The 27,701-nt window shown below is 37.8% G+C and overlaps 1 protein-coding gene across 3 annotated transcripts in view; it reads left to right on the top strand.

Moving 5' to 3' along the window:
- The first annotated feature begins 917 nt into the window (after positions 1-917).
- The window catches only part of mob2a (MOB kinase activator 2a), a 52,057-nt gene continuing 25,273 nt past the window's right edge, over positions 918-27,701 (top strand). Inside the window, exon 1 of one of the 3 annotated variants that reach the window (XM_081355786.1) lies at positions 918-1,387. In XM_081355786.1, coding sequence (XP_081211912.1) covers positions 1,371-1,387 — 17 coding nt within the window. In that variant the 5' untranslated portion in view covers positions 918-1,370. Of the gene's footprint in view, positions 1,388-22,498; positions 22,637-26,792; positions 27,274-27,701 lie in introns of those variants that run through there. The other 2 variants (XM_081355785.1, XM_081355784.1) reach the window with 2 other exon arrangements.

Genomic DNA, 27,701 nt, shown 5'->3' with positions numbered 1-27,701 from the left:
TCAACGGTCACTTTGGCCAGGTGGTATTTATAGCACTAGGGGCGGGATGCTTTAGATTCTAGAGAGCATTTGATTGGACAGAATATGCGATGAGGACGATGAGGATTGGACAGAGTCTGCGGTGATGTCATAAAAATCCGTGATCCATTTTAGCGGAAGTGAGAGACTGTCAGTTATGAATGCTTATATCTCCTAAATGCAAATTTTGTCATTGTTTTGGAACACACCAGCTTATTCACAACCTTAAGGCTAACATATTCATACTAAAAGCTAAAAAACTTAAATTTTGATTTCAGGGGGCCTTTAAACTACTAAATGAATGCATTAATTAATTTTGTATTAATAATTAATAAAAATAATATATAACAAATTACTCTATTATATGATTTTTTTTAAGTATAATATATTGTTAAGGTACCTCAGACAGGGTTAGAAAGATGCCATTACGGTTAACCATAAAAAAAAAAAAAAAAAAAAAAAAAAAAAAACACATAGGCTAGCCTACAGCGCTTTCTGTTGGTAGGTTGAGAGATTGTTCTTTATTCATTGATATGAGTTTCAACAATTTTGAGTGAAATTCAAAATAAAATGTGTATTAATGTAAGGCTCTTATTCATCAAAAGATTTAAAGACACATCAAACATCGTTATAGAATAGGACGTCTCGGTTAAATAAGTAAAGAGCAAGAATTAATTTCTGAAATTTAGGCTAGAAATTAGGAAAAAATAACTAATTCAAAAGACGATAGAAAAGGTAATAAAAGGTGTGCAAGAACGCTGAACCTATTCAATAATAGGCTACTACTACTACCACTACTACTAATAATAAAAGAGATAATAATATAATTTGAAGAAATAGATATAAACAATTGTTATGAGTCTTCTGACGGTTTATTTCTGCCTGCTGAGGTCGATGTCAGGCACGGAAGCGACTGAGGGGGGGAATCAGTGGCTGTGGCTCAAAACCAGTAAGCTGCCCAACTAGACAAGGTTTTTGGACATTTTAGCGCGTTGCGTGCTTTAGTGCAAACAATCATCTCGCTCGCTGGATTTTGAGACACAGCCGTGTTTACTTCCGGATTCCTTAAATCAAGCCGCAGCGGGACTGAAGCTTTAGAATCTCAGTGTACTTACAGACATCAAGAAGACACGGACCACCGGCATCCTCAACACTGACAACTGAACCCCAGCAGCCCTGAGAGCACCAGAGCTGAGTTCAAACCTGGAGAAACATCATTCAAAGTCAGTGAGGAGCAGCTCTATGTCCAGCACTGATATTTAGGCACAGAGACCAAAAATCTAGCCCTGGATATAATTTGAGACAGCCGGTGAAAGTCAAATCAAAGCTGGAGTGGACCAGCTGCCAGCAGAATGGACTGGTTGATGGGGTGAGTTCAATATATTGGTCACTTATAAATGATCATGTTGTGGCATAAATGTGGCATAAAGTTTTATGCCAGATCACAAATTTAAATTAGCCTACATTTGTTTTTGTGAATTGCTAAACTTTGAAGTTTAGTGGAATATAAATTGAGTTTATTTAACTCAAGTGGCTCTGTCATTCGTCTAGCGTTTCATACAGGTTTCACAGATTCAGAACATTGTCTGACATAAAATGGTCTGCAACTTTAAACTGAACATTGCATTTTGTTCTACGTATGTGGTTTCCTTCATGACATCCTGCCACATGAGAAGCTACACCCTGACCTGTTGGGTTATTTTAGGTTAAGAAGCTAACAGAAGACTTAAATATGTGTCACTGATGTATTACAGATCCATTGAAACCTTTACTTTTTGATAAATGCTTGGATTTGATTCAGTTTTTGGCCAAGAGATTTTCTCAGGTATTTGCATTTAGCTGGATAGATATCTAAAAGTAGATTAGTTTTACATTAACTTGACTGCATGAGCTGCCATGTAAAATTTTCATTAGTCACTTAACATCTTTACCTTGTGGTTTGACAGTATGTGTGTATGGTTGGTTTATCTTATAAGGATAGTTCACCCAAAAATGAAAATCCTGTAATCGCTTTTCAATCCATTTACTCGCCTCATGTTGTTTCAAACCTGTATGACTTTATTTCTTTAGTGGAACATAAAAGAAGATATTGAAAAATGTCTCGAGAGTTTTTGTCAATAATAACGTCAATGGGGTCCAATGCTGTTTTGGACCCCATTGACTTTCATTGTGTGACATGATTTGCATAACAGTTGAGACACAGGGTGCTGTTAGTTTTAAACTGTTGACTGACTATGGTTCAAGCTTATATTTGGTTGTTTCATATCAACTGCAGGTTCAGATCTGCTCTGGGCCTCACTGTTCTTATTTTGTCTGAGTTTCCATTTATAATGGCACTTATTTTTATACAGCAGACATTGCCTATTTGCAAAGCAATTAGCATACTTACATGAGCAGGTTGATGCTGGGTTCCTGATCTTGTAGTTAAACCCATGAAGGGATAATTATTTGTAGATATATTAGTGCTGGGCGGTTTGACCAAAAATCAACATCACGGTTTTTTTCTAAATTATACCGGTTTCACGGTTTTTACCGGTTTTTTTTTTTTTTTTTCAAGCATGATGGGTGTTAACCACATTTTCTACTGAGTGAGAGAGGAAATACTGCAGTAGATTTACTTATAATGCCCTATTTTATTGTCATGAGTGAATATTATAGAAAAAATCCACACTAATATTAATAATACAGGTTTGCAAGGCTGTTTACAAAGAGGTGCCAGCAGGACGCGCTTTAGGAGCGGCAGAAACAGTGGTTTCCCCGGTAACGGCTGTACACAAAGCAGCAACGCTCATAAACACTGCTTTATCAGGAAAGATAAAGAAAGATTCAATCGTAATAACAAAGAAACTTTTCTAAAGACCGTCAGTTCACTTCAGATACGTTAATACAGTATAAAAACACGCGCGCCGCGAGAAAAAAGACACTCTCACCCCCACACGTCTCGTGCCCATTCTAGTCAATGCTTGTGTTTCAGATCGAAGCTTCCCAGAAGCGGCTCTCCGCGCCGCTTCGCTAAATATAGGCGCCTAGTCTATTTTGACGCACCGCGTGGAGGACGGAATAAAACCTTGTCGCAGCTGTAATGCGCCGCAGACGTGTGTTGTAAATGAGGGGTGAGACTGTGTCGCGCAGCGCCGCGTTCCGATTAAAGCGACATACACCGGTATTGCGGTATATTAAAAATTCATATCGTAACAAAAATAAACACCGGTATTCGGTATGAACCGGTAAACCGCCCAGCACTAAGATATATTTGTATTTGATTATTAATTTTGCTGCATCATTTACTGATGAATGCTGTCCAGAGATGAATGTCATTAGGCAAAATTAAATTAATTCAATTTTTTTTATCCTTAAGATTTTAGTTCACTGTGGTTTTTTTTTATTTATATTTGCACTTTTTTCCATTTTTAGAAAAATCACCAATATGTAATGGACAAAATTCATGCTGAACTTTTTTTTTATTTCTATGGCATTTTTTTATTTTATAATATATAATGTTTTTTAACCATCTTCTGAGTGAAGTCAGGATCTAAGAGTTTTGAATCATGTGAACTCCCATCTGTACTCCAATTGGTTGTCGCTGCATTATGCATAACTTTCATTTGCATAACGTTGAACTCGTATTTGATCAAATCAGCAACTCTCAATAAAAATTCATTCTATTACCACAGAGACTTTTTTGACTGTGCAGACTTCCCAGTGCAAAAGTATATGCTATTGTGTATATTTTTTTTGTTTTTAGGCTATGAAGTCATGAATAGACACATGCAAGAAGAAATGTGTAATTTTAAGAACATCTCTGTTGTCTAACAGTGAGAGGTGACAGGTGGCTTCAGCCATAGACAGAAAAGGTCAGGCATTGTCAGGCATTCCTATGGGTTTATGCCATCATACAGCTGGTTTAACAGGTCCAAAGACAGTGACCATACATTCACATTCCTGTGTCATTACATAAGCACCCTCTCTTGACCTGTTTTTGTCTGTTCTGGCCACATAAAGCATCATGCTGGCCATTGCAGACTGATAGGCCAAATCTTTTCCTGTTTTGATGTCTTGCATAAGTGACATTTTGGCTTTTGCACTGTGATTCACCCAGTATTCACGCAGAAGAATGGCTTTAATTGTGTTTATTCGAACTTGCAAGTGAATTTGTCAATAGAGACATCATGAGCAGCAAGCATTTGTAAAAACACATCTCAATTTCCATGTTAATATAAAGGAAACAGACAAAAAAAAAAAAAAAACTCTTTCCCCTGCCTCTGCAGCTTTGGTTATTTTAGCATTAAAAGAAAGTATTTTTAGAGTGAAGGAAGTTTATTTTTATTGGCAAATATTTAGGAGTTTATTTATTTTAGGCAGCTATATCGGTTATTGGCCAATAGAGGGGTTTTTTTTCGGAGGGGGGTTATCAGAATCGGTCAATATTTTATGTCGATATTATTATTTTTTATATCGGTTAATATTGGATATTTAATGTCTTTTTTGCCTTTTACGTTTGCCGTCATCTAACGCTCATTTAAAGTTAATCTTTCAAATATGCACGATACTTCTCTGCCGATACCGAAAACCGATTATTCAGAATGATATCTACCGATATTTATGAGGAAAAAAAGGAAAGAAAGAAAGATTTTTTTTTTCAATTATGCTGTAAACTATACAGGGAACCCTCTCATTTAGTAGATTATAATTTCAACTGCTATTTTTTTAGATAATTATACTCAAATTAAAAACTGTTCTTGACTTATACAAGTAATTTGCAAGTAAATCCTGAGGTAAATATGCAACGTTAAATAATGCATTGTTCACACTTTTTCTTTCCGCTGTTTAAACACTGATTGAGCGATTACATGAGACATGTCATATGATACATTTTGGGAAGTTTTACTGTATCTTTAAACATACCTTTTGATGATAATGGATGTTTTTTCGTGCTACAACTATAAGCTATTTAAGCCATTTATTGTTTCAATTTCACTATAAAATCAACATAATTTTAAAGCTAAGACTTTGTTTCATATCAGAAGTAACAAAATACAAAGCTATTTATGATTATTGTATGGGAGGTGCTACAAATGTTTGGTGTTGGGAAAAACCGCTGACCTGCAACCCTGGCTTGAACTACGGGTGATTCATAGGGTCAAATCGAGCCTGCTTTAACCTCACCATTTTTTTAAACTGTTAATGCGTTAACTTCGACAGCAATTCAAAATGAGACATTTTCTTCATACACAGTATGAGTTGCACTCTGACAAGTTTTTCTGCCCCCTTTTGATTGACAGGATTTAATCGGCCCTGATCATTGGCTGTTTTTAAAATAATTGCTTTTATCAGCCAATACATCGGTGCATTCCTACTTTCAAACTTTCTAATAATTTAATAACACTGTTAAATTAACCTTTAGCTAATCACAAAATGAATATTTATTCTTATTGTACATTATGATGGTGTGATGTTTAAATTCACGCTTTTAAACAAATTAATTTAGGTAACATTTTAATTTAAGGTGACGTAGTTACACGCTACATGTACTTACTACAGTAATAACAATAAATGATGCATGATTACAAGTAACTAACCCTAAACCAAACCCTAACCGTAACTATATAGTTGTAACGACACAGAAGGGTGACGGTGGATGTAAAATAAACAGTTTATTGACAGATCGGGAGCAAAACAGAACACAACAGGTGAAGGATGGTATACTAGATGACACGTAGATGACTTAGCTGACTGTAACGCAAATGAAGATGAAGGAAGTGAGGTTGAGGATTATGTAGATCGAGGAACGAAGACACCAGGAGGTTATGAGGATCCGAAGACTGCAGACTACTGAAGACAAAGATGATGATGAAGATGAGGATCAGGTACGGGAATGCTGGGAATCTCTGGTGAGAGCAGGAAGAGTCTGTGTAATGTGTGACGAGACCAGACAGTGAACTGGAGGGAGTGCAGGCTTGAGAGGCTGATGAGGGTGAACAGGTGCAGGTGATTAGAATTCCGGTGATGATGAACGAGTGGGTGGATCTGGTGCTGATGGCTGAGTGGATGTCAGGCATAGGAGGTATGCCATCATCACCAGATCCTGTGGAGGGAGACAGGGGGTCAGTGTAAGGTTTGAGAATGGAAACCTGAAATGAAGGTGAGATTCTGTAATGTGAGGGGAGTTTCAGGCAATATGTGACATCATTAAGCTGCCTCTGCACCTTGAAGGGACCCATATAGTGGAGACTCAACTTACGGCAGGGCAGGCCGAGATGGATGTCCCGGGTGGACAGCCACACCAACTGTCCAGGGTGATATTGGGGTGTGTTCCCTCATTTGATGTCTGCCTGTTCCTTGTGTCTCTGCACTGCCTGCTGGAGATGGACATGGGCTGAGTCCCACATCCTCTCGCTCTGCTGGAACCAGTAGTTGACAGCTGGAACCTCTGATGGGTCGCTGGACCAGGGGAAGAGAGGTGGTTGGGAACCCAACACGCACAGGAACAGAGTAAGGCCGGTTGTAACCTGGCGAATGGAGTTCTGGGCTACTAAGGTCGGTCATAAAACCGATGCCCAGATGGGACCAGGGACGGTTGGGTATGGGTAATGGTGTGAGTTTACCTTCTGGGAGTCGACGGGGAGTGTTGCTGATGGCACAGACCAACCTCTGCCGTATCAGGAGATATCCTGGGCCATAGAGGGCCACCAGTAGCATTGGCTGAGGAGCGACAGGGTTCGCTGGCTACCTGGGTGTCCAGAGCCCGGAGAGGTCTGAGCGGAGTATATGAGGGATAGACGATAGGTCAGTGGTATAAAGATACATCCCTCAGGACCTCGCGGCGTAGCAGGTTTGGTCAAAGTAATTCTGCTCCGCAGGGGACAGCTTCTTAGAGTAGAAGGCACATGGATGGAGGTGTAGGGATGACCCTGCCGCTGCAACAGCACTGCTCCGACTCCAGTGGTGGATGCATCGACCTCGATGACAAACGGTAGCTCAGGGTTCAGATGGCAGAGACAAATGCTGTCTTAAGGTCTTCGAAGGAGAGGAGGGCAAGAGGTGTCCAGGACAGAGACTTGGGCCGGTTTTTCAGTGGAGGGGTGAACTTATTAAGCTGTAATTCTTGATGACACAACAGTAAAAATTTGGGAAGCCCAGGAATCTCTGCAACTCTTTAATGGTGGTGGGTTGTGGCCAGTTCTGGATGGATTCCACCTTCCTCTGGTCCATTTGGATGGCATTTTGGTCGATGATGTACCCCAGGAAGTGGGCAGAGGAAGTGTTGAACTCACATTTCTCTAATTTGAGGTAGAGTTGGTGATCCTGAAGATGCTGGAGAACTCCTTTTACATGTTGATGATGTTCCGACAGGGTTTGAGTAAATCAGAATATCGTCTATGTAGACGATGACGAACTGGTTTTGGAAGTCTCTAAATACCTAGGTTGAAGAGGGACATAACAGGTCTTGACGACTGCAGACAGGCAATGTTGGAAGCAGGATTCTCCCCACTGGAGGATCTCCCCTGAATTCCAGTCCACACGTGGCTCATGTTGTTGCATCCACGAGCGTCCCAGGATGATGTCAGCTGTAGATCCTTCCAGCACCATAAACGAGATTTCCTCTGTGTGCAGACATCCTATGAGGAGCGTCAGGGTGGGGGAGAAATGACAGATGCGACCACGGCCCAGCGGTTTTCCCAGGATGGAATGAATCTCTAGATTTTGGGGACTACGTTTCCTCTTAACGTTGAGCCTTTGGAGGAGGTTGAGAGATATGAAGTTCCCCGCTGAGCCGGAGTCAATGAGGGCTTGTGCTGAAATGGAGGTTTGACGGGTCAGAACATATAGGGAAGTATGAGTTAGAGGAGTAATTTTAGGTGGAAGATGGACTGCACTCACCTCTGGGCGTGGTGGTCGGATGGGACAGTTCTGTAGAACGTGTCCTTCTCCCCCACAGTATAGACAGAGATGGTTGTTAATCCTCCGCTGACGCTCCACAAGAGTGAGATGGTTGGAGTCGAGCTGCATTGGCTCAGGTGCTGGAAGGGTGACAGATGTTGCAGCGGGCGGAGGGTGCAGCGGGGATTGGTGCGGTGAGCAGGCTGACAGTCGTTGTGACACCCGGATGTTTTTTTTTATTAAATTCTCGATCCCCATGGCATCATCATAAACGACCATCAGTTGGCGAATGTCAGTGTCAAGCCATGTCAATAGGTGGTGAGAAGAGCGGTTTCGTTCAATCCATTAGAGGCTGCCAATGTATGAAAGGTTAAAGCATACCTCTCTGACTGATTTGGTACCTTAGTGAAGACGAAAGAGTTGATCGTGAACGGAGAGGGATGAAGTTGATTGTCTGAAGACCTCGTTGATAAGGTTGATGAAGGCTTATAATGAGGTGGTTACTTGAACGTTGGACTGCCACAACGACTGTCCCCACTTCTCTCTGTAGCGCTCGACCAGAGAGAAGAGAAATCATGAAGGCCACCACTGGTGAATTTCGCTGGACGGGCCATGGGACTGGCAGAGGCAGCAGCAGAAGAAGGTGGTGACAGTGATTGCCGAACTGCTTGAACCAGTTAGGCAAACGGATCCGTGCTTGTGTTTGGGCTCTCAGTGCTCTGCATGGTAGGTCTGGTCTTCTGTCACGACACAGAAAGGAACAGATGGTCGATGTCAAATTGACAGAGTTTATTGACAGATCGGGAGCAAAACAGAACACAACAGGTGAAGGATGGTATACTAGATGACACGTAGGACTTAGCTGACTGTAACACAAATGAAGATGAAGGAAGTGATGTTGAGGATTATGTAGATCGAGGAACGAAGATACAGGGAGGTTATGAGGATCCGAAGACTGCAGACAACTGAAAAAGAGGAGGCTTAAGATCAGGTACGGGAATGCTGGGAATCTCTGGTGAGAGCAGGAAGAGTCTGTGTAACATGTGACGAGACCAGACAGTGAACTGGAGGGAGTGCAGGCTTAATATGGTGAGGCTGATGAGGCTGAACAGGTGCAGGTGATTAGAATTCCGGTGATGATGAACGAGTGGGCGGATCTGGTGCTGATGGCTGAGTGGATGGTGTGAGTGACTGTGACAATAGTAAGTACATGTAGTTAATTAATATTACTTATCTAAAGTAAGTACAATGTAATGACGACACCTTAAAATAAAGTGTAACCTGAATTTATTTTGACAAAAAAGTCAGCTATAGAATTTTTATAATTTATGGGTTATTCGGCCATAACATGTCAGTAATGATAATCGGTATCTGCCAGAATTTCAATATCACTGTATTATTCTCAATTTGATTTTGATTGTCTTTAATCTGGTCAGAAGTTGTTCAGGTTCTGTCAGGGGACTGTTAGCGTCCCTGCTTTGCATGATAGTTTTAAAGAATTTGAAGCTATTGATGTCAAGGAGGGCACTTAACACACTTGGAATGGAGCATAGAGCTTTTATTTGAGTGGAGATTTCCACTATGGAGAAATAATAGCGATTACAGAAAGGCCGGAGGGAAGGAAGCGTCTCCAGTGGGTGGAGGGAGCCATTGTTTTCAGAACTGTTTTATGGGAACTGTGTCAGCTTTTACAATAGCATGACGTTTATTATGCCAGGTCAAGATTTTATGACTGGTCAACTTGAGTTATTAGTTGGTTCTAGCTTGCTACAGTGTTTAAATATTTGACACCGTTACTTTAACGTACTTGTTTCCTTTCGGCCATTTGTAGACCGATATTCCACAAATGTAAGTGTTTTACCTGGAATAAAAGGAAATAAATTGATTAGTTTGACAAAAGAAAGCATTATTATTTGCAGTCTTGAGAACTGTTTTTGATGTTTGGTGAAATATGGCAGTGTGTTTTTTTTTTTTTCTTCTAAAAGGTCCTCGTCTGTCCTTGAAGTTTGTACTTGTTTTCCTTGGCATAGCTGCTACTTGCTTGTTTGCTTTCAATTTCTATACTTAGTGCACAACTGACATTGCCAGTACATTTCAAAACAAGTCCAAATTTGAGTAATATTAAGCTCTCTATTGTAAAAAAAATCTTGTCTTTTTAAACATCTCTGAACTCCTATTGCTCTTACGTGATAAACTGTATATTTCAATTGAATAAAAACACAGTTAAATTTTTTTAATAGCATATTGTATTTGCTTATGGCTCCTTTGTTTGTCCAGATCTTTTAATTCATTTAAAAAAAAATTTAAAATGTTTTTCATACATATGACTAGAATGCATTTTCTTTGATGACCATGTTTTTCATTTCTGAGTTCAAATTCAAGAGCGCCCGTCAAAAAGTCTTGATATCATAATGAAAAAAACCTCATTACAAGAATGAAATTCTAGAAAAGAAAGCCATTGAAGCAAACCATTTCTTCTTTAATTTCTGCTTAAATAATAATATATAATAATAATAATAATAATAAAAACTGTTGTCCACCAAATAAAAGTAGGTTACACTTTATGTTGACGGTCCACTTTAGACATTCTACTAACTATAAGTAACTTTGCAACTAACTCTTATTAATTCAGAAAACTAGTTAACAACGATTAACATGATAGAGAATGATCATGATAGAGAAGACCCATGCAGAGCCTCATAACTGTGTCATGGTCAGTAAATCTTAAAATATCATATAGTTTGTCCTTTTTATGACAAAGCAAGGTTAGTTCAGGTTGTAAGATGTTGTGGATCAACTGAGAAAATATTTATGAATTATTAATTTAAGATATTTGAACAATAATATACTTTAAAACAAATGAAAGCGTTTTCTTTAAAGACTCTTCAAAACCGTATGAAATGCATATTTAAAGGACAAATCAAGTGAAAAATGAACCTGGGGTTAATTAACACATGGTTACCGAGTCGATCGTTCCCTGCGATGCGTTTTCATGAAAATCGAATGTATAGAGTTTTATCTTTAAAAACAGATTAGCTCATAACACTAGTATATGGGGCACAGAGTAAGTAAAAATAAATCGCTAGTTAATACCACTAACAAGGCTCAAAATAGCCTCACACTAACACGGTAACATAATGAGGGTCCCTACATACAAACCGAAGCATTGAGAACTTTGTAAGTGTACAGACGATACTTTATAAAGACAGTACATTACGCGTTGACATGCAGGATCCATCTTGGAAAACAGTCTCGAGACTCTCGACTAATCGAGCCATGAACGCTGTGCTACGTTAGATTTCACAAACGTAATTCCTATCGACCAGCTATCCTATCGACGGCGTTCGTGGCTCGATTAGTCGAGACTGTTTTCCAAGATGGCTCCTGCCTGTAAACGCGTAATGTACTGTCTTTATAAAGTATCTTCTTATTAAACTGTCTGTACACTTACAAAGTTCTCAATGCTTCGGTTTATATGTAAGGACCCTCATTATGTTACCGTGTTAGTGTGAGGCTATTTTGAGCCTTGTTAGTGGTATCAACTAGCGATTTATTTTTACTTACTCTGTGCCCCATTTACTACTGTTATGAGCTAATCTGTTTTTAAAGATAAAACTCTATACATTCGATTTTCATGAAAACGCATCGCAGGGAACGATCGACTCGGTAACCATGTGTTAATTACCCCTAGGTTCATTTTTCACTTGATTTGTCCTTTAATGTGCTTTAAAAAGATTCTTCTTCACAATGTCAAAAAGATTTCTTCATCACAATGTCAGTGATTCAAATGGGAAAGGCAGCGGTATCTTGGAAGCAGATATTTTTGATGTATAAAATATTTCACGTGCTTGTGATGTAGGCCTATATTTCAGCAAGAAGGAAGAAGAGAAGACTGACACTTGTGATAATTGATAATAACCTTCTCTGATACCTCTTTTATCTGAAGTGAATTTCTAACAATGAGCTCATAGGATTCACATCGTCTTTATTAGCACTGTAAAGCAAACATCACCACACAAAATGTCATTAAGACTAGCTTTCTAAAAGTGTCTTGAGATATAGCTTGTGTAATGTTGGTCAAACAGACGGTTAGAGCCACAATTAGTCTTTTAAAACCAAAAACAATCCATCATAGCCTGTAGTTTTACCTTTAGTCATAGTCTTTTTGATTTTATGAGTTTTAAAGAAAGTGTGACCGGTCAATGAACTATATCATTCCTTATACTGTACTAAAGTAGGTAGGCCTTCGTGTTCTTGGTCTCTCTGCTGGTCCTGTATTATAATAATGCATGTGCGCCCTCTTCAGGCTGTATACTGTTATTATTTCATCCTCATCCATGAGCTTCATGTCTGTAAACATCACTGCCTGAATAATGACCTCTGTGGGTCACGGGACAGCTGGTAGATGTCTCCTTTATGTGTGCGGATGACATGTCATGTTATGTTTTATGCGGACAGGAAGCTATGCATAAGGATTATATTGTGTTCATGGACCTTTTTATCAACATCAATTTTTGACCTTTTGAAGAATTTTTGATCTTTTAAACATGTTTTTACTTGAAATTTTGTTAGTTGAAATTTTCCATGTACCGTTCATGTTTGGAGTTGGTAAAGGATTTGTTAATGTTTTTGTAATTTATGTGATGAAAAATACAGAAAAAAACGGTAATATTATTGTAATTTAAAAGAACTGGTTTCTATTTAAATGAGAGTAATTTATTCCTGTGATCAAATCTGAATTTTCAGCATCATTACTCCAGTCTTCATTGTCACATGAACATTTCTGATTATTGTCAATGTTGATAACTGTTGCGCTACTTCATATTTTGACAGTGGACATTTTTTTTTCAGGTTTCTTTGATGAATAGAAAGTCAAAAGAACAGCATTTATCTGCAATATCTATCTTTTGTAACATTATAAATGTATTTACTGTCCATTTGTATCAATTGAATGCATTCTTGATGAGTAAAAGAATTCATTCTTAAAAAAAAAACTTTGCACGGTGATGTAGTCTCAATTAATATGAGATTATAAAAGTTGTATGTTTGATAGTTATTAAAAAGGATTAGAAAAAATGCTGGTAAAATAGTCTAAAATTGTTTCAGGGCACAACAGCTTAATGTCAACTACACAAAACATAAGTAATATATATGTGTATGTGTATGTATATATATATATATATATATATATATATATATATATATGTATATATGTATATGTGTGTATATATGTATATATATATATATATATATATATATATATATATATATATATATATATATATTATTCTTTTTTTCTAAGACTGAGCAAAAGTTTTGAGGTTAATTGTGATTTTGTCATCCGTTTATTTAGTATAAAATGTCAAAATAAGATTTTAATAATCTATATTATTATAGTTTTTTTTATTATTATATTTTCGTATTTAGAGTATATGTATTGGCCTGAATTCCTAGATTTGGTATATTCCCTAGTAACATTCATTCATAACGGAACAAAAGCAGTTTGTTTATTGCACAATATCACCTTTAACTCCTTTGACTTGTGTGCTTTGTAATTATTAAAAGGAGGATTGCAATATGTCCAACCACTGGACAGCAAGTCGAGGTCAAATCAGTTCACATTCCAGCGCCATTGGCATCGAGTCAAACCCGAACCCCTCCACATGCACAGCTGCAGACGCTTCACCATAGTGCTGATATACTGGACACAAGAAGCAGAAATATGAGCACAATTCAGAAGCATCTGGATGTGCATTAGTCATATATTCAGTTATTTATAGGCAAGTAAAGGACTAATTAATTTGAATGCACTGAATTTGAATTTGAGTGAGTTTGAATGGTTTTGCTTTCATATCTGTTCCCTCTCATTCTGAAAGTATTGTGACACATCTGAAAGAAATTCTCACATATTCAAAAGAGCGATGGAAGTCTTTCACGTCTCACACTGGATGTGGTCTCTAAGCTCTCACTGGGTATTGAGGACAAATCTTGCTCTTTTCACTCAGAAAAGAATCTACTAGGGGTGTAACAATATATCGATATATAAAATGCTAGCTAAGAAGTTAGCTAACCCTAACCCCAAACAAAAAAAGTCTAAAAAAAAATCAACATTTCTATTACTTGATTAAAAAAAATACTTTTCTTTTATTTGCCAGGATTTTAAATTGATAAAAAGTGACTTTATAATGTTATTTTTATTTGTATTTCAAATAAATGCTGTTCTTTTAAACTTTCTATTCATCAAAGAATTCTGGAAACATGGATCATGCTTTCCACAAAAATATTAAGCAGCACAACTGTTTTTAGCACACATAATATAACATATAATGATAGTAAATAATAGTAAATGTACATGTAATAATAGTAAATAATGTTTATAATAAAATAAATGTTTCTTGAGCATCAAATCTGGAGTAATGATGCTGAAAATGCAGCTTTGATCACAGGAATAAATTACATTTAAAAAAATATTAAAATAGAAAACAGGTATTTAAAATTGTAATAATGTTTCACTATATTTCAGTTTTTTTTTAAAGTAAAATAAATGCAGCATTTGAGCATAAGAAAAGTGAAAAATCCTACTATTGAAAACTATTGAAAATTAGTGTACACAATTTGAATTGTCATTAATATAACACTACGGTGGAAATGTTTATGACTTTTAAAAAGAAAAAGAAAAAATACTTTATTTATCCTAAATAGTCTGTCCACATTTAGTCATTTTTTTCTCCCAGTACATTTTCTCTCAATCTTTCTCATGTCTGAAATTTGCAGAACGATGTGAAACTCTTAGTGTCAGATGTTCTTCAGCTTATGACGAGAAATGAAACTATACGGTGTGATGACTTCAAGTGTAATGCTCTAGATTACAAGATATTGCAACGAGACAAAACGGTTACATGGAATATACCCTCAAAAACCCCACAGTTCAATCTCTCGAGTCTGAAATATGAAGAAAGCCACCTGATATGAAGTTTCATAATCATTCATGCAGATGGTGCGAGAGTTAGTAAAGTGACAGTTCAACCGAAAATGAAAATTCTTTCATTATTTACTCACGTCATTGCACCCGTATGACTTACATGAAGCACAAAAAGAATTTAGTAGAATGTGTACGCTGCTCTTTTTCCATATGAAAGGAGAAAATATCCTGTCAAGCTCCAGAAAAAGACAAAAATTGCATTTTTATATGACAAAAACAAAAATTGCTGTTTGGATTTAAATAGGCAAATGCTTAAGAGTCTATGATTGGATCATTATTGCTGTGATTGTGTTTCTAGCTTGTTATATATTTGGCAACAGTTCTTCTAACCCTAATTGATGGAGTGTGTAGCTTTTCATTTCTTAAACAACCATGTAGGAAGACACGAGTATGGCCATATTCCAGGATGACAACGTCAAAATTCATCAATCTCAAACTGTGAAAGAATGGTTGGGAGGAGCATGAAGAATCATTTTCACACATTCATTGAACGTCTTTGGGTTGTGCTGGAGGAGACTTTACAGAGTGCTGGACTCTTACATTGACAATACAAGATTTTATCCAAAAAATGATGCACCTCTTTATGGAAATAACATCACAACATTTATTTCCATCAACAGCTGCATCAATGTTTGGTCAAGATCTTGTATTGACAATGCAAGAGTCCAGCACTCTGTAAACATATAACATTCTAGAAACATAATAATCACTACAATAATGATCCAATCATAAACTCTAAAGCATTTGCCTATAATCCAATCAGCAACTTTTTTTTTTTTTGGCCTGGCTATTTTTCCAAGTCTTCTGAAGCCATGTGTTTGTTTCACCTTAAATTGTTATGTCCACATTTATACACTAGATGGCAGCACTTCATCTTCAAAAATTCTCTCTAACTATATATCTTTATACGACTAAAAGAAGTTCCATACACTAACCCTCATGCCTATTTTTTAGCCTATTTATAACTCTTTACACCCTGTTTCTTCTGTTTGATGATTCAAATTCACACAGTTCACCAGTCCTTTTGAAGCGAAATGAAACGCATTAAGTCTTTTCTGTGTCTTGAAAGGAGATGTTGGACTATATTGGGAAGTATGCAGACATGAGTGGAATGTTCTAGAGGAGTGAGAGCAACACAGCGGCTGTTATCGTCTTTACTCAGCCTCCCACAGATGTTATCATCTTAAACCTGATGTGTGAAAACGAATATCGCATTCTTCAGCCATTTATCCAAACATAAATCGAGTTACGTAAGTTTGTAAACTTTCTCTTGGCGCCAAACAGTTTACGGCGTCTGAGGATTTTTTATTGACTTAAACAAGGTTTGGATCAATTCATCACAGTGTTAACTGTGCCTCAAATTACATTAATTAGGTTAGTGAGCCAACATATAATATTCAGTGTAGGCTGTTATTCTGGAGCTTTCCTACTGTTATGAGACGCATACATAACAGAGACTCTGTGGTTCATCTGGTGCTGATTGATTTGACTGTGCATGTGCCTACAGGCAGAACGTCCTGCCAGGAGGACTGACACATTTCAGCAAACACTTACGTCACTCTGGTCACATGGTGCACGTTATAGGTCTGAGCAATGCAGCCTCACACTGTTTGCAACAGGAGATTGTAAAATGACACAAAAGCCTACTTGTCCATTTTGTGATGTATGTAGTTTACACAAGCCAAGTCAAGTCACCTTCATTAATATAGCGCTTTTAACAATATAGATTGTATCAAAGCAGCTTTACAGTGATAATAGGAAATTACAGTAACTGAGATTGTTTTGGCTTTACATCAGCTCTAGGATAAGGTTGTTATCCAGCTAAAGTTAGTTTTGATTGATTGATTCACTTCCGTTGCAAAGATCATTAGTTATTAAATTAGGGGCCGCTTACACGACACCGTTCTAACAGAAAACACTCAACGCGCTCCGGCCGCCCATCCACACAAACCAGTGCCTGGTGGCTCGAGAACGCAAACCCTGAAAGAGATTCCAAGGTGCAAGCCTTGAAAAACCTTTCTGCGCAAACCTCAAAAACGTAAACCCGCGAAAACACAGACGGCGTGCACATGCGCATCACATGTTCAGTCCATAGGGATGCGCGTTTAAATATATATGTGCGCAGGCGTGTAATCCTTCTTTACAAACCAACCCTCAACAAACTACTTGTCTGGCCTTAAAAATATATAATAAATAATTATGTAACGCTTCTGTGTAGCCACGTGAACCGGAAATATCCCAACGCTTTATATGTACAGAGGTAAAGGGAAGGAGGCCTTTACAGGGGAGAGACTAGTTGACACTTCAGGACTGCGTTGTCGTCGTGTCCAGGCGCAGGTCCTTCATCAGATCTGGATACGGCCTGTAAACCTCGGGATAAACAGAGAGACTAATATTAGCGTAGACGCCATCCTTCTTATGATGTATCAAGTACATCAGGATTTATGGGAAGTGTTCCCGGTTCCATCTGACCTAATCTATGCAGCCTAACATTGAATTATAGAAGTCTATATTGTGTTATGTGAATGCTAGGTCAAATAGATGTGTTTTTATTCTAGATTTGAACTGACAGAGTGTGTCAGCTTCCCCGACAATGTTAGGAAGACTGTTCCAAAGTTTTGGTGCTAAATAGGAAAAGGATCTACCGCCAGCGGACGATTTTGATATTCTAGGTATTATCAACTGGCCGGAATTTTGAGATTGCAATAGACGTGAAGGACTATAATGCGTTAAGAGCTCACTCAAGTACTGGGGAGCTAAACCATTTAGTGCTTTGTAAGTGATCAGCAATATTTTAATGTATACGATGTTTAATAGGGAGTCAATGCAGTGTTGACAGAACCGGGCTAATATGGTCATACTTCCTGGTTCTGGTAAGAACTCGAGCTGCTTTTGGACCAGCTGTAGTTTGTTTATTAAGCGTGCAGGGCAACCACCCATTAGAGCATTACAATAATCTAGCCTTGAGGTCATGAACGCATGAACTAACTGTTCTGCATTTGTCATTGAGAGCATATGATGTAATTTCAATATATTTTTAAGAGAGAAAAATGCGGTTTTACAGATACTAGACGCGTGACTTTCAAATGAAAGATTGGTATCAAAGAGCACACCCAGGTTCCTAACCGACGACGAAGACTTGACAGAGCAGCCATCAAGTGTTAGACAGTATTCTAGGTTATTACGTGAGGAAGTTTTTTGTCCAATGATTAGAAACTCTGTTTTTCAGAATTAAGTGGTAGGAAATTACTAGTCATCCAGTTTTTTATATCAGCTATGCATTCCGTTAATTTTGTGAATTGGTAAGTTTCGTCAGGGCATGAAGAAATACACAGCTGAGTATCGTCGGCATAACAGTGAAAACTAATGTCATGCTTCCTAATGATATCTCCTAATGGTAGCATGTACAGAGTGAACAGCAACGGTCCTAGTACTGAGCCTTGTGGTACGCCATACTGAACTTGTGATCGATGAGACATCTCTTCATTTACTGCTACAAACTGATAACGGTCAGATAAGTATGATTTAAACCATGCTAGTGCAATTCCACTAATGCCAACATAATTTTCGAGTCTATTTAAAAGAATGTTGTGGTCAATAGTGTCAAATGCAGCACTAAGATCAAGTAACACTAATAGAGAGATACAACCACGATCGGATGATAAGAGCAAATCATTTGTGACTGTCTCAGTTTTATGGTACGCTCTAAATCCTGACTGAAAATCCTTGCAGATATTATTTCTTTCTAAAAATGAACATAGTTGTGAGGATACCGCCTTTTCTAGTATCTTTGAAAGAAGCGGTTTAATCATAGCCAGCTTAAAAGTTTTTGGTACATATCTTAGTGACAAAGATTAATTAATGATATTAAGAAGATGATCTATGACCTCTGGAAGCATCTCTTTCAATAGCTTAGCTCACACACACACACACACACACACACACACACACACACACACACACACAAACACACACACACATGATATATGTAATGTATATACACTGCCGTTCAAAATTTTGGGATTGGTATTAACAAAAAAACAAAGCTATTTTCCCAGCAATATTGTGAAATATTATTACAATTTAAAATAACTGTTTTCTGTTTGAATATATTTAAAAATATGATTTATTCATGTTGTCACGTGTCAGTATATGTTTGGACTTTCAGTTTGTTTTGATTTGTTCCTGTTTTCCTTTGTTCTTTTCCCTCCACTCCTTCGTTTCCATGGTTACTGTCATTATCAGTTCAGTTGTATCACCTGTTTAGTCAATCGTCGTTATCTGTATCACCTGTGTTCTGTTAATCAGTGTCATCTGTGTTTGCATTTAAGTTCCGTCTGTTCTGTCAGTCTTCGTCCGATCTCCATTACATTTTTTAGTGTGTGTTGCTACCTGTTCTGCTGTTTTGTGATTTATTACATTAAACCTTTGTTTGTGGAAATTTATCTTCGTCTCAGTCTGCCTTCCTGCAACCACCCGTGACACATGATTCGATCATTAATCCAGTCTTCAGTGTCGCATGATCCTTCAGCAATCATTCTAATATTGTAAATTGTAGTGAATTGTCATGATTACTAACCATCTTTAAAAGTTTACTTAGTTTCAGAAAAGCTTCTACAATAAATTATTATTTCAGTATTTAAGTCTTGATCTGTAAGCCCTTTGTAGTTATTTTTCGTGTTTGTTAACAAAACATTTTTGAGTGCTGTTGGCTGTTTTTATTTTATGATGGAAGTTTTGACTGTATTCTCCTCTGAGATTTTTCTTGCTCTTCCATCTTGTTCTAGAATCTGACATTTTCCTCGTACCCTAATGATGGATGGTGCATGAGGGAGACTTGCACTTGAGTTTTGTAACAGTCTGGCAGGCAAAGTTTCCCAAATCCATCTCTAAAATGATATTGAGCATAAGTTCTGCCAAAACAGCCGTTACCCAGAGACAGAGTAAATAGATATTAAATTACATATTTTAGTCCAGATTAATAATCTTAAACTAACTAGCTTCTATGTGTCATAACTTATTATATTAGAGAAAAAGAGAACAACCTCCAAAGCTTTATACACTGTAAAAAAAAAAAATCTGTTAAACTTATGGTAAAAAACTGGCAGCAAATTTACAGTACCGTCAAAAATACAGAAGCAACATTTGTGGTTTTATACACTTAATCTTAAATTTACAATAAAAAAAATGTAATTCATTGTCTGATATAATGATAATGTTAATTTACGATCTTTTGAAGTACTATTATCTATTTTGTACCTATGTTAAATCTGGTAACCACCAATCACAGTGGTGTCGAGAGTCACATGATGAATCGAAGCTCATCACAAGCTTGGTAACACACATGACATTTTAAAAATGCAATAAACATGAATTTAACAGCATTAAATGTAACATTAAACCCTAATGTACATAACTGATTAGAAGAAAAAAAACTAAGAAAAACTATGAAGAAACAGTTATTTCAACAAAAATACATGAAATGTGAAGTGTCACGCAGGGAATTGTGGGAATGTCAATTTACGTTTTTTCACTGTAAATTATACAAAGACTTGTTCTTTTTCACTTCCTGTCAATTTAACGGTATTTTACAGTAAAACTACATTAAATGTACAGTTATATCTATCACAGTTATTCACCGTATATAGTACGGAAACTTTCTGTTTTGACCTTAGCATTTTTACAGTATTTTACTGTTAAAATCACTATCATTTTTTTTTCAGTGTAAGTTTCAGCCACTTCTGAAAATGGAAGGTGGTGTGTGTGTCCATGTTGCACAGTAAACAGCAGTCTGTACGGCTGGCTTGTCCTGGTGCACTGATGGTTCTCGCTGAGGATTGCATAACTCTTTCTGCAGCCGCAGGGATCGATCCCTCAGGACTCTGCCAGCTTGCTGTAATTATACTGATGGTCCTGCCAGCCAAGCTCTCTGCAAGAGACTTACCTACACAGAGAGAAACACATTCATCATATTCTGTATCATACTGCAGGGTCGGGTAAGACTGAGAATGTAAGAAAGAACTGGCTCCTTTTCAATTCATGAGTGTACACACGATTTCACCACACCCCACGGGATGATGAGTGGGAATTTGAATTAAAAGGACAGGAAGAGGAATTCACTGAAGGACAATTCAAAGAAATTAAACATAACCACACATGGGATGAATTTCATGAGTCCAGCACACGTGACTATATTTAAAGGGATAGTTCACCCAAAAATGAAAATGCTGTCATCATTTTCTCACCCTCAAGTTGTTTCAAACCTGTATGAGTTTCTCTCTTCTGCTGAACACAAAAGAAGATATTTTAAAGAATGTCGGTAACCAGACAGTTGATGGACCCCATTGACTTCCATAGAACAAGTCAATGGGGTCCATATTTGGTTACCCACATTCTTCAAAATATATATATTTTTTTGTGTTCAGAAAAAAGACATTCATACAGGTTTGGAAAACCTTGAGGGTGAGTAAATAATTTTAAATGAAATAATTTTGAGGTATATTTCCAAGTGTGTTAAAAACATGTCTATTTTGGTAATTCATACTGAAAGATTATAGAAAAATTCTTATTTTATTCCAGTTTAAATTATGTGACCTTTTCACTCCTTGAAACCAGAGATTTAAAAAAGTGACCAAGATCCAGAAAACAACATAGGCTAATAAGAAAGGTGACAACATTGATCAATACATAATGACAACATGTGTTTTTACATTGCTTTAACTCATCCAAATAAGTTATGTTATACAAGATTCAACTCATATTTTAAGTCAGTTTAATGTAATTTAAGTTGAAATAACTCATCTAAGTTGGTTGCACTTAAAATGGGCAGCAACAAAACTTAATGTGTTATGGAGATTTGTTCTTTTTTTTAATATATATATTTTTAAACAATTTAAAAGCAATAAGCATACATTGAAAGAGAGGCCAAACCATATCTGTCCATTAGAGGACAATTTCTAGATTAATTAGTTTTATTGTATTAAAGGGCTAGATTTGGCTCACTTAATCTTTTCCCCTGGATACATGAAAAATGCACTCTTCTTTTTGTTGCTTTCAGAGCTGTACTGCTCTCACTTTTGGTCTGGTTCTATTTTTAGTCTGGCACTAAGTGGAACCAGTGTTGCTGTACTGGGTGGGGTCTCATGGTTGAGATCCTAAAGTATATCATTATGGTTATTTTTAGCTCTTTCCGTCATGATCTAGCCTATATGTCTTGGGAAACAGCGAAACGTTATTAGAGGATCCTCTGAGCTTTCACTGTTTGGAACCAGATAAATTAATGGAAGTTGGTGGTATGACTCCCAACATGTTTCTTTCTCTCTCGCTCTACTCACACACACACATTTGGCAGCATATTTAAACTTTATTGTAATTCGTCTGCCTGGAAACGCTCGCCTTTGTTTGCCAGTTTCCCGAATGCAATCAAACACCCTCCATCCATGCCGCGGTTTCGCCAAAAGAACGTAACTCAGACAAAACATAACGTTTTATTGCCATAAATAACTTGACAAGCACACAATGAAAGTGTTGTTAATCCCCTTCTCATCCCCCTGTCTGATTTTAAACCAGTCCTACTGAGACAAACGGACATTAGAGGCGGTCTCGTACTCAGGACTCCCCTCTCTTTGTGTTTCAGCAGCTTAACTGTAACATACTCCGTTAGCAGTCTGATTATTTTACAGTTCTGGATTTAATCATCAAACTTTTATCATCCAAAATGAGGTTTAAACGGAACGGTTCGTACACCTTAAATAGGTAAGCAATTTAAATATCGACTTGGCATAATCATTCTTTCATTGATTCCAATGTTTTTCTCGCGGAATTTGGAATTCGCTCCATTTGTGTTTTTAAATTCATGACAACCGTTTCGCGTTCGAATTTAACGTTCGATTCCGCTAAAGCCACATGTGAGCGCTTCCGTAAGGTCACGCAGGGCGTTTGAATAGTCCGCGTTCCGAGGCTCTTTTAAAAACGTTTCAATTGACTATGTCATAACGAACACCTTTGTTTTATCATGTTTAATGAGTAACGCACGCTAGCAGCAACATGCGAACTCATTTTGCAGCGTTGTTTTAGTTTACGAAGTTGTTAAACGTTTACGTTTTCTTCTAACATGCAACAGGGGTTTAATTTCTGTGAAATAAACCAGTAAACCTGTACATCTTGCTTTTAGAAGGGAGGGGTGTTTCTTTTTTTCCCATTTCCATTGAGAGAACCGAAACTAATGCATAGCATCATTCGTTCCTATTGTCTCCCCTGCACTGTTATTCATTGGATTCAGTGAGTCCAGCATTTAAGGCTCTGAGTGACCAGTCCATTCATAGTCAGATCATTAGGACACAAGACACATGCACTTTCTCTGCTCATTAGGATTTCTCCCTGGTTTTCCCCAAAAATGTTAATTCTTCCTGGCCAGGTCTGGAAGAAAAACAGTTGAATTCTCTGCAGCTTTTCCCTTACAAAGGGAATAGGTTCTTATCACAGCTCGGGCGCTGTTGTTTCCAGAGCTTCTGCCCCGTAATCACTTTGTGCTGCTAGGAATAACGTCATCGAGTCCGGGAGAAGATCACTGTGTTCCCAGCTTTATGCAGAGAGAGCTAAGATTTAAAACTGAGGCTTGAGGTATAGCTCCTCTCAGTGGTTTTAGATTTGACACAATGGGTGACGTAATCTTTTTCTGTGGTTAGGTAATTGATCATCTGCATATTTGCATGTATACAGAAACAATAAAGAGACCACTTGCAATGAGTTTTTTTTTTTTTTTTTGTGTGTGTTGAATATAATGTGCTATTTGCTTACACAAATATCATTTTCTGTATAACATTAAGGTGATGGTGATTTTCTCTTATTAGTTTTTTTTTTAAGAAAGCCACATAGCCTATTATGTTGGTGATGTGTATGTTTGTTTATTATTAAACTGACATATATCATAAATGGGATAGATTATCCCAAAGATAATTTTCATTTTTCGAGTCACCCTCTTGTTTTTTCAAACCTGTATGCTGTTATTTTTTCAGTGGGACACAAAAAGAGGGTTTCATTTTGTTTTCCCCATGCAATGACAGTTTACTGACAAAAAAAAAAAGTATCTGTTTGGATTTAAATAGGCAAATGCTTAAGAGTCTATGATTAGATCATTATTGCTGTGATTGCGTTTCTAGCTTGTTATATGTTTGGCAACAGTTCTTCTAACCCTAACTAATGGAGTGTGTAGCTTTTCATTTCTTAAACAATATGTATGTTACATGTATGAAGACACATCATGGCCATATTCCAGGATGACAATGTCAAAATTCATCAAGCTCAAATTGAGAAAGAATGGTTGAGAGGAGCATGAAGAATCATTTTCACACATGAATTGGCCCCTCTGATTCCAGACCTTAAATTTTTGTCTTTGGGATGTGCTGGAGGAGACTTTACAGAGTGCTGGACTCTTGCATTGACATTACAAGATCTTAACCAAAAAATTATGCACCTCTTGATGGAAATAACATCACAACATTTATTTCCATCAAGAGCTGCATTAATTTTTGGTCAAGATCTTGTATTGACAAAATTCTGTCAAGTCCTTACTCTGTAAAGTCCAAGAATGAGATTTGTTCTTGTCTGTCGAGCAAGTACGGTTGAGCGGATGTTGACTGTATTTACTGACTTCAAAGCTGGTGTGGACACATTGACGCACTGTTCATTGATGGAAGGGAAGACTATTAATGAATAGCAATGTACATCGGTCCGTTTGCCAGAGGACTTCGAATAAAGTAAATGAGTCACATGGACCTCTTTACTGGTGCTTTTATTGTGATATTTGTCCTATTTGGAGCTTGACATACATGGTTGCCGTTAACTACGTCGTATGATAAAGAGCTACATAAAGATTTTTCAGAATTTCTCCTTTTATTTTACATGGAGAAAATGTGTAGGTAAATGTCAACATAATTTTTTTGGGGTGAAAAATCGTTCTCTTGCATCAAAATCTTGCATCACGATATGACACATTATTTCACGATAACGATATATCACAATAGAGTTATTTTTGCTTTAAATAGTTTTTGTGATATTAAAATTTTATTGGAAATTCTAAAATCTCATCACCAATTTCAAAATCACATAAAAAAACTAATACTAGCCTAAGTAAAAAACAAAAAAAACTCAAGCTCACTACAGACAAGTAAATAGTGATAAAATAGGAAGATGACAAAAAACTACAATAGAACAAAGCAGGTTTATTAGACTGCTGTCACTTAAAGAGCTAATGCACTGATCTAATATACTGATACACATGCACTTTCTTTCTCAATTATTTACGTTCACTTTAAAACATAAACGACTGTTTATGAGGTTACTTGAAAAGACGGGCATTTTGACATAATTATTAACATATTATTACATGTATTTGACTGTTCAAGCCCAGTAAGGCTAGCCTAGAAATCTAGACGCACCCTAGCGGCAGCAAAATGTATTTCGCAGCCAGGGTAGTCTAGCAACTCTCAATAAACCTTCTCACTGCAAAAACCCAGATTGGGTCAGGCCAATCACGTTGTGTATAGAGTAGGCGGGGGCGGGCTTAACATACACGACAGAGTTGCGACGGTTACCTGCTGCTACTTGAAAACAAAGAATGGCGGCTGCTGATGGAGAACAACGGTCTTTCGAATCGGCTTTGGCCGCGACTCTGGAGGAAAAAAGGAAGATGTGTTCGTCGTTTTGCCGGCCAGATATGGCAAAAGTTGAATATATCAACTAAGCTCCGCTGTTGGGAAAACGCTCTGGTTGTTTGAAGCGCTGTCCTATTGCGTGCAGAGGGAATTTGAAAGACAGCCGTTTATCCCGCCCCTCGGATTGAACCGTGACTATGGTGAGTTTCCAGACCTAACATCTTGATGTAGGTCTGGCTTGCCAGGCTACAGTAAGGCACTAAAAGGAACTCCAGTCCAGGCACTAAGTTCAGTTCTCACACACTGTATGAGCAGAGGCTTCATGTGCGCACGTTTCAGGTGTGCGGCATCTCTCAGGGGCTGGTTACACGACACCGCTTTCAACTAAAAACGTAAAACTTTTTATGCATTTTGGCCGTTCATTTACACTACAACGGCGTATTGGGTGTCTGAAAACAGAAACTTTTGAAAATGGTTTTCAAATTGCAAGTTTTTCAAAATGGTCTCCGTGTAAACAACAAAAGCGCTTAAATGGTTTAAAATCACTTGTTCAAAATAAACTGTAAGGCTGAAAAATGCATGCAAACGATAAGCTTTTTGAGAAGGCACAGAGTGGCAACATCACGTGAGCGTAACCGCGATAGAGACAATAGTCCAAAATCTCCCCTACTGCTGAGAAATAACACTGTCTTTGTGATAACTGTAAGCTCTGTAAACAGAAAAGCAAAATCAGACAGCACATATTAACCAATCAGGATGCGGCTCTGTCAACCTCAGCCAATGGCGTGAGTTTGGGAATAGTTGTTTCACTAATTGTTCACTAATTGTTTGTCTGAATAATGAGAGACGGGTAATGTTTGGGATTCAGCTTCGAATGGATAATTTCTTTGGCTAGAGGAGCAGAAATCACTTTCTTTGATTTTATTTTCATTCTTTTTCTTTTTCCATCTCTTTATGCCTTAATAGCTTTGGTTCCAGAGTCATTCCCCTACATTGCAACATTTCAACAGTTATTTATTTATTTAACATTGGTCTCTTATCTTGAGGTACTTACCCATGCAGAGAGTATTTTTTATCGTTTTTTTTTTTTTTTTTTTGAGAGAGAGAGTGGAGAAAGTTTTCCTGGAAAGAAACAGCACCATTTGCAGGGGCTGTTTGGGCCCTTAAAATTTTCCTGGCTCAGAATATTCCTGCAGTGGGCCGTCATCGGTTTGCAGCAAGTCTATTTGCCAACCCGTCGCTCCCGCCTCAAAGTCAGAGCCAACGGGAGAGTGAGATGGGGAGGAAAGGGAGAGAGACAACGACAGAATGAGAGAGAGAGAGAAGATGGGAGGGGGGAAACTGAGGGAATCAGCAGAGAGGAACACACAAGTGCTGAGCGACTGTATGCGCTGTGCTCGCCTGCTGCGGACGCTTGTATTTGTTTGCTGACTGAAGTGTTGTTCTGTCTGCACCGCGGCAAGGGAAATCGCCACCTAACAAAGCCCCAACTGTGTGCAGTCCAGCAACTGAAAACAGATCGGGAAACAGGAGAGGGAGTCTGAAAGTGTGAGGGAGAAACAGTTTGGGGCTCCACTGCAGATCTGTGAGGATGCTATGCCAAGAGTTCCCGCTCTAACGGATGCCACTCACCTGTAGTACATCTTAAAGCCAGCACAACAGAGGACAGGACAATCTGATTGCCGACTTCACAAGCTGCATGGGGGTTCTAGTGTGTTGTGACTGCTTCTTTTACAGGTACCAATTTTTGGATGTTTTATCATCCTCTTCCGCATGTTTTTTTTCTATTCCCCACTGCCTTGGAGTTGTGGATGTTCTTGAAGCTGTGCCAGGTTATGCAGAGATCAAGCATGATGTTGTACGATGAGAACCTTCAGCTAGAGAAAGAGCAGATAGTTCAAAATCAATGCAGTTTGTAGTGTGTGGGGGCTGCAGACCGATGTTGGTTTGGACACTGTGTTCCCAACTTGCTTTTTCCCTACAGCTAAGGGCAGACTTTGCCCTTTCCAATGTTGGTTTCGACCTCTACCTCAATTTGGAAAGTTAAGCAAGGCGGCTGTTCGAAAGTTAGTGAATGTTAACAGACCAAAGCATGCTCTTCACATGGAAGGCTTGAGAGATGCTGTTTCCTTTTTTCCCTTTACATGTGGTTGTAGTTTTATTTT

The sequence above is a fragment of the Scardinius erythrophthalmus genome, assembly GCF_964197995.2.
Source record: "Scardinius erythrophthalmus genome assembly, chromosome: 24".
NCBI lineage: Eukaryota > Metazoa > Chordata > Actinopteri > Cypriniformes > Leuciscidae > Scardinius > Scardinius erythrophthalmus.
Note: the sequence above shows the minus strand (reverse complement) of the source record. Positions and strands in the feature narration are given on the sequence as shown.